This window comes from Sitophilus oryzae, unplaced genomic scaffold (assembly GCF_002938485.1).
Source record: "Sitophilus oryzae breed Bouriz unplaced genomic scaffold, Soryzae_2.0 scaffold_809_pilon_pilon, whole genome shotgun sequence".
Lineage (NCBI taxonomy): Eukaryota > Metazoa > Arthropoda > Insecta > Coleoptera > Curculionidae > Sitophilus > Sitophilus oryzae.
The window spans coordinates 401,958-410,566 of NW_022147427.1; the positions used below are offsets into that span (position 1 = coordinate 401,958).

At 30.9% G+C, this 8,609-nt stretch overlaps 1 protein-coding gene across 1 annotated transcript in view; it reads right to left on the reverse strand.

Moving 5' to 3' along the window:
- The window catches only part of LOC115888938 (5-oxoprolinase-like), a 100,273-nt gene extending 91,670 nt beyond the window's left edge, over positions 1-8,603 (reverse strand). Inside the window, exons 1-5 of the mRNA XM_030908828.1 lie at positions 8,552-8,603; positions 7,497-7,684; positions 7,270-7,432; positions 4,817-5,009; positions 4,690-4,705 (exon numbers count right to left, since the gene is read on the reverse strand). Of these exons, the coding sequence (XP_030764688.1) occupies positions 4,690-4,705; positions 4,817-5,009; positions 7,270-7,432; positions 7,497-7,664 (540 nt within the window). The 5' untranslated portion in view covers positions 7,665-7,684; positions 8,552-8,603. The remainder of the gene's footprint in view (positions 1-4,689; positions 4,706-4,816; positions 5,010-7,269; positions 7,433-7,496; positions 7,685-8,551) is intronic.
- Positions 8,604-8,609: the final 6 nt, after the last annotated feature.

Here is an 8,609-nt window from a genome sequence, read left to right on the forward strand (position 1 = left end):
TCGACCATTTTCTTCCGCAACAATACCAATGATTCCGCAATTATTTCGCATTAATTCCCAATTCGCAACCCTAAACTTGCTTTCCTCCTCGCTCCTCGCCTAATTCAATTAGTAAGCGACAAAACAGATGGCGCCACAAAAGCAACATCGCGAAATATTGTTTAATTATGTAGGATGCTGATTAAAATTGTGCATGCGCTTGCAGCCAACGGTCTAAAGTTTAATGGTTCTGCCACTGGAACGAACTAAATACGTTTTATTAATGGGATATTTTTGACTGGACGAATGCATGACAAGGATTCCTGGAGGATAACAGTTTTTAATAATTTATTAATCAGGTTTTATTTTTTATGCAATGGAAATTAATACCGAATAGAATAGATGTCTCCTATCCACGTCAGTTATAATTAACAAATCGTTTAAGCATATACAGGGTCGCTTTTATGTATGGAAACGGTCGATTATTAGGTAAAATATAGGAGGTACCGCAAAAAGTTAAATACAAAATTTACAGGATTTTTAAATATCTATTAGCGAGTAATAAATTTAAGTATACTGTTTCGGTCATAAAGTCGTGGCACATCAAAGTTTCATTTTTTTAAATAGAACCCTCTGTATATTATTGCATATTTCAATTCTTCCTTTAATTCTAAGCAAAAATCGAAATACACACAAGGTACCTCAAACTAACCGTTTCCGAGTTATTGATTTTTGAACATATCACTTAAACAATTTGATTTAATTAATTTCGATATGTTCAGTTTTATTTAACGATGCTATTCTGCCAAAACTGTGATACTTCATGATATTTGACATTAATTATTTATTAAGTTAACATTTATAGATGTATAAAATCAGATTATATCAAGTCAGGAAATTACAAAATATTCGTTTAACATTTCAATTCTTCAATTTATGTACATTGTGTATTACGATTATTGCTTAAAATAGAAGGAAGAATTGCATTGCAATAATATACAGGGGGTTTTATTAAAAAAAAAGTTTGATGTGCCAGAACTTTATGACCGACCCTGTATACTTAAATTTACTATTTTTGAATGTCTGGAGTGCGGTAGACAGATAACATCACGTATCGGGCTTTTCAGTCACAGAAAAGCTCATGAAAGAAAACGCCTTGCGTGACCATCTTCTGATGCGTGTGAAATACTCGTCAGCGAGTAATTGCGGTATGTATGGTATGGTAAATTTACTAGTAGCTAATAGGCATTTAAAAACTCATTACAACAGTATCACAGTTTCGGCAGAATGGCATCATTAAATGAAACTGAACATTATTGAAATTAATAATTACATATATCAAATTGTTTAAGTCATATGTTCAAAAGTCAATAAATCGGCAACGGTTGGTTTGAGGTACATTGAGTGTATTTCGATTTTTGCTTAGAATTGAAGGAAGAATTGAAATATGCAATAATATACAGGGGGTTCTATTTAAAAAAAATGAAACGAAAAAAAAGTTCCACGCCTTTATGACCGACCCTTAACAACTTAAATGTATTACTCTCTAATAGATATTTAAAAATTCTATAACTTTTGTATTTAACTTTTTGCGGTACCTCCTATATTTTACCTAATAATCGACCGTTTCCATACATAACAGCGACCCTGTATAAAATGTTTATACAGGGTGTCCCAGAAATAAGTGCAAATATTTTAACTGGTAGTATAGTTCAACCCAAGAAATACGCCTATGAGGTTTTTTTCGCGAAAAAAAATGAAAATTCGAAATTTTTTGCAAAAATTTTTGGATTTTTTTAGTTTTTAGTTAAAAAACGTAATTTCTTGTTAATATGTCAACATATTCTCAAAATTTTAGCAAAAAATATTTTTTTTGGAAATTTTCAAAGTAAAAGAACTCCGTTATTTTGAACTTATTTGAAGATTACAGTTGAGGGTTGGAACCTTTGGTGTTACACAGCAAAATAAAAACACTAAATCACCACAATACACCAAAACACTTTTACTTTTACACTGGACGCGCGTTTCGCTAACCATGTTAGCATCATCAGCAGATGATTATAAACTAAAGTACAATCTACAAGTTGAGCGTTTATATACTCGCTCATTGGGCACCGACTGGGCGTGGCAAAATCTAGCCAACCGAGTCAGAGCCAACTGAGCGTAACAGTTAGATTTCCGCCACTAGAGTAGTAGGAACAAAGAACTTGAAGGAATTGGACCGTTGACTCTGTTCATACTATCTTTACATTTATTAATTCTGATGCTTTCATATGCATCTAATTGCCTGTAATTTGAGACTTGGTTAATTGATTTTAAATTATTAAGATCTATACAATGTTCATTATCAACAATATGTTCGGCAACGCAAGATTTATCCGGTCTACCATATCTTATCTGACATAGGTATAGGTTAATGATTTCTGAAAATTCGACTTTTCAAGTGGAGAAAGATACGTCTAAATATTTTTCGATACCGTTTGATAGAGAGTTATCCCGTGGTCTAAAAGGAATTTTTAAGAATGTCAATTATAAACTTGTGTATAGTGCTAATAATAAATTACAACAATTATTAGGTAATCCAAAAGATAAAACACCTCCACTGGAAAGGTCGGGTATTTATGAAATTTCTTGTAAAGATTGTAATCAGAAATATGTTGGGCAAACTAGGAGATCAATATTAACTAGATTTAAAGAACATTTAGCTCAGATAAGATATGGTAGACCGGATAAATCTTGCGTTGCCGAACATATTGTTGATAATGAACATTGTATAGATCTTAATAATTTAAAATTAATTAAACAAGTCTCAAATTACAGGCAATTAGATGCATATGAAAGCATCATAATTAATAAATGTAAAGATAGTATGAACAGAGTCAACGGTCCAATTCCTTCAAGTTCTTTGTTCCTACTACTCTAGTGCGGAAATCTAACTGTTACGCTCAGTTGGCTCTGACTCGGTTGGCTAGATTTTGCCACGCCCAGTCGGTGCCCACTGAGCGAGTATATAAACGCTCAACTTGTAGATTGTACTTTAGTTTATAATCATCTGCTGATGATGCTAACATGGTTAGCGAAACGCGCGTCCAGTGTAAAAGTAGAAGTGTTTTGGTGTATTGTGGTGATTTAGTGTTTTTATTTTACTTATTTGAAAAACGATGAAGAGAAAATATATTTCTTTTATCGAGATCTACCGCCCCTTAAAATACTTGCACTTATTTTTGGGACACCCTGTATAGTTTTATTACGTATATTTATATCCAAGTAATGATTAATATATCTGGTGTTTTTCAAAAGTGTCTCCCTAACTTTTTTTACAGATAATAAAACGAAATTTGGTATGTCAGTTTGTCAGTATATGACATAAATCGGGATTTATTGACGTATTCAATTACTTTCTGTCACTTCCTGTTTCACCGGAAATGACTACAATCTACAGCAAAGTAGAAAACTTTTAGTTAAGACTATACTCAATAATGTTCTGTACCTAGCCTATATCTAACAGTTTTTGAAATTAATGAGTCTTAGGTGATACAAGTTTTCAATTTTTTTTTAATTAGTTTATTTTATTTTTCACCGTATCGAAGGATAAATAATACCTAATTTTATTGTGGAAAGGATTATTGAATTATCCCTAACCATGGTGGATGCTCGCCATAATCTGTATTAAATTTATTTATGGACTGCAAACATGCAGGTTTTATTAAGGTCATAAATTCTCCCTTTTGTGGTTACAATGTAACTCTAAGTTTGGCGCCTGTAATACACCTTATGATGTTATTTTTGAGGGAATCACTTTGCATTACTCGTATAAAATATTTTATTTATCTATAAGAAAAGTTACAAAACAAACTAATTTGTGTGTCACGGCCTTGAATTTTTACTCCCAGGGCGCGTAAAGAAATTTCACTCTTAAAACCACCCATAAAAATAATTTTTAGAGTTATTTTTAAAAACAAATGTTAAGTCAATAAAGGATATTTATTTATTCTATAAATATTTATTATTTGAAATTAAAACTCGGAATAAAATATAAATATTAGTTATGTTGTTATGGGATCTTTAAATATAATTAGACTTTTTTTAATCCTTTAAGTTACGTGGTAAGAAATCTGTCCACGTACCACTATTGTTACAGGTTAATTCGTTAAACAAATATGTTACATAAATTAGAAACGCTAAAATTTGAATGGCATTACTTGGGTATTATTGGCATCATATTGAAATTAGTAGACATTTTTTTTTGGGGGGGGAGGGCATTGCTAGTGGTACTAGTGGTATTATATTTGAAAAACCTCAGTGGCGCAGGGTTTTTGCACTTCAGAGGCGGGCTGTGGGAGTTGTCGGAGGATTGGGCTACAGGGATGATTGCAGGGAAACTTTCAAAATATTAAATATACTTACTCTCCCAAATCTTTATATATTCGAAAATATATTATATGTTAAAATCAATACAGAAAAATATCTCACAAATGCCCAGCACGGCTCTCATGATACTCGTAGGGCGGAACACCTCAGTATCCCTATACATAGGTTAGAAAGGTCTCGAGATGGAGCTAGATACTGGAGTGTGAAGTTTTATAATAAACTCCCGGATGGGTATAAACTATTGTCCGATGAGGTGTTTAAGGGTAGGGTTCGTGGCTGGTTACTTGAAACCGATGATTCGAGGGAGTTTCTTTCAAGTGATATACATATTAATCTCACTTGATGGAAATGCCTTCTACAACAGAATTTTATTCTTATAAAATGGTAAGAAATTATTTACATAAAACTTAATAATTCTGTTCTGAAATCTGTGTTCCGAAATAGAAAAAATATACAAAACTCGTACCTTCCCATTTGTTCGGCAATACTCATAAATCTATGGCTGAAAATGCTTAACTGGATGGAGTCCAGTTCCGGACCCATAGCTTTGACTTTTCCAGTGCCGATAGTGATTTTGATATCGCCATATTTTGTTATGACAGCTGTGCAATCCGGTTCGATTAGGATCGTGCTCAGTTGATCCATTACTATAGCTGGCCCTGAACAAAATGTTACTCAATTTAAAGTCTACAATCTTAAAAATCTTCTAAAAGTTTTTATGAATAATTTATATTTTTGCTGAAAATCAATGAAAATTGGCATATTTCAAAATAAATTTCGGTTGGTGTGAGTAAAAAAAACAGATTAACTTCAAATTACACTCAGATGCAAAAAAAACGCAACGGAGAAATTTTTGGTCAAATTTAAAGTGTTATATTTTTGTTACTTTTAGCTCTATTTTCATGAATTTTTTATCAACCTGTACATAATTATATCAACTTTAATTTGTAAACTCAGTTTTTTATAAACTTTAGTATTTGCCATATTATACAGAGTTAATCGAGGAGTTGTTTTTTTACCCTAACTTTAAAACACCCTGTGCAATAATTTCGTGTTTAAATTTTCTTAAAATATAATTTTACGGTCAGAAGCATGACTCCTGAGCATTTTGTTTTTTGATTCAGGTCAATACATCCTTTGGTTAATTTTTAAGAACGAAATGAACTGATCACGATCAATTTGCAATTTTTTCAATTATCGTTACTTTTGAATGTAATTTTTTAATATGACGAGATGGTTTTGGTGACTATTATCATAATGTCATATTACGCTGCATTGAATACTTTATAATAAATAAAAAAACAGGTTAAAGGCTAACGATACAGTCCTGGTTTTAATAAACATTAATAACGATAACAGAACTAACGATATTAAAGAAAGCACCTGTAATACTTAAGTATACAAGCAGAAAAAAAAATGTGTTTTAAAGTTAAGGTAATAAAACAACCCCTCGAATAACCCTGTATAATATGCCAAATACTAAAGTTTATAAAAAAACTTAGTTTACAATTTAAAGTTGATATAATTATACACAGTTTGCTAAAAAAAATCATAAAAATAGGGCTAAAAATGTGTTAAAAATTAAAGCTGATATATTTATATATAGTATGGCAAAAAAATCATGACAATTAGGCTAAAAATAAACAGAATATGATACTTTAAATTTGACAAAAAATTTCTCCGTTGCGTTTTTTTGCATCTAAGTGTATTTAATAGGGAGTATAATTTCTATTATTTAAATTTGAACAATTCATATTTTTACTCTTCTTAAAAATACTTCAAGAATGTGTGTACTAAAAAATAGAGGAATAACAGAAAAGATGAAACTAAAAGAACAGAAATGTTAACTTAACAAAAATAACTGAGACAAATGAAAAAAAAACAACGGAAAAAATTTTCGTCAAATTTAAAGTATCATATTCTGTTTATTTTTAGCCTAATTGTCATGATTTTTTTGCCAAACTATATATAAATATATCAGCTTTAATTTTTAACCTCAGTTTTGTATAAACTTTAGTATTGGGCCTTATTATACAGCGTTTATCGAATGGTTTTTTTACCTTAAAAACACCCTGTGCAATAATTTCGTAAGCAAATTTTCCTAGAACGTTATTTTTTGTCAGAACCATGTCTCCTGAGCATGTTATTTTTTGGCTCACGTCAATACATGCCTTGGTTAATTTTTAAGAGCGAAATGAACTTGCCACCAACAATTTGCAATTATTACTTATTAATTATATTTTTCAATATAACAATGTGGCTTTGATAATTTTTGTCGTAACGTCATATTACGCTGCATTGGATAGCCTATACTACATTTTAAAAAATATTAAACAGTAATGATACAGTCCTGCTTTTAATAATCCTGAATAACGATAACAGAACTAACAATATTACAAAAACAATCTGTATACTCAAGTATACAAACAGAAAAAAAATAAAAAAAAATCCCTAATACTTTGTATGGCCTCCCTTAGCGCTATAACTACCTGTATGTATATGTCCGTTCATACTGTCATTGAGGCTGCATATATCATATTGCGTTATGTTTCCCATTTTCCTTTAAGGACCAAGCGAAGTTCATTTAATGAAGCTAATACCGCTTTTTTAATTAATATTTCAAAATGCTTGTGGCGTAAACAGATATATTTATTTAGCACTATATTTCTGTTTTGATGAAGTTTCTGAAACTACACGTGACGTTGTTACATCTCAAGAAAGGGCTATATTAAATCTGTGGTTAAATCAAACCATAAATAAACAAAGGATTTGTTTACATTTCGCTTCTAACATACAGAAAACAAATCAATGTAATTTTGTTACTCTATATTTTATACACGTCTATAATGTCAAATGTCAAAAAGCGGAATAATTACTGCTGGAAATAAACTGCTGCTTTTTTTAGACGCTTTTCTATACCTTTTAATGTTTGCCCGGCAAAAAGGTCCTTCAACTGATACACGTTTGTATCTTCATATCCGGATTCAAAATAAACTTTCGTCACTGTTATAGGATTTGGATCACCTTTCTGAACATCTAAAGGTTGTTCTAACTCAATATCACTCTTACCAACGCCTCTGACCTACAAAACAAAGATATTATTAAATACTGCGCTATATTTTTGTTTTATTTTTTTGTATTATTACCCGAATATCGTCGACTATAACATCCTTATGAGCGATGACAAATCCAAACTCAGCCTTGTATCTTCTAATAAAAGTTTGCAGAAAATCGCCGTGTTTTGGATTAGTAGTAGCACCATCGGGATTCCAAGGACCACACATTAGCGCGCAATCGGTACCATCGTAGCGCATGTGCAAATAAGGTTCCAAGACTAAATTATGAAAATAATTAAATAGAAATTTAATTTATTTCTCATTCGGTCAATTATACCGGGTGCGTCTCAAAAGTGGCTCACTCCTATATTTTTTTATTTTTTCAGATAAAAAAAACGACATTTGGTGTGTTATATGACATAAATCAGGATTAATTGACGTATGCAATTGTTTTTAGTCACTTCCTGCCCCACCGGAAGTGACTACAACTTTTGATTTTTAAATAGCACCATCCGTATATTTCTACTTTATTCGATAGAAAATGACACTCTGACTAGAATGACATATCATATGTGAACTTTTAACATTTTCGCATATGGTTTATTTGTATCATGGTAATTGTAACATGCGGTTCATAACGACAATTTGACTCGAAATGGGTTTGGTACCAAATTATTGAAAAAATATAAAAAAAATATTTGAAAAAATTGATATATGATTAAAAATACGATTTGAGCTTTTAACCAGCCAGGACTAAACACGAAAAATATTAGATTATCAAATCTATTTTTCCTATTTCATTAAAAATTAGTGTTTTTAACATAGCCATGGAACTCTATTTTTTTAAGCAAAAAATGTAAAAAGTTGACATGTGATATGTCATTTTACTCAGAGTGTTATTTTCTATCAAATAAAATAGAAATATACTGAGGGTGTCATTTAAAAATCAAAAGTTATAGTCGTTTCCGGAGAAACAGGAAGTGACCAAAAACAATTTAATACGTCAGTCAATCCTAATTTGTCATATACTAACGTGTCGTTTTTTATCTGAAAAAATAAAAAAGTTATAGGGGTGAGCCACTTTCGAGACGCACCCTGTATACATACATAACTCAAGTTTAGTATATTAAAATTAATATTAATACCTATATTTGATTCTGAAAATCCTTGATCTTGTAGCTCTTTGAAACATCGTTGCTTTAG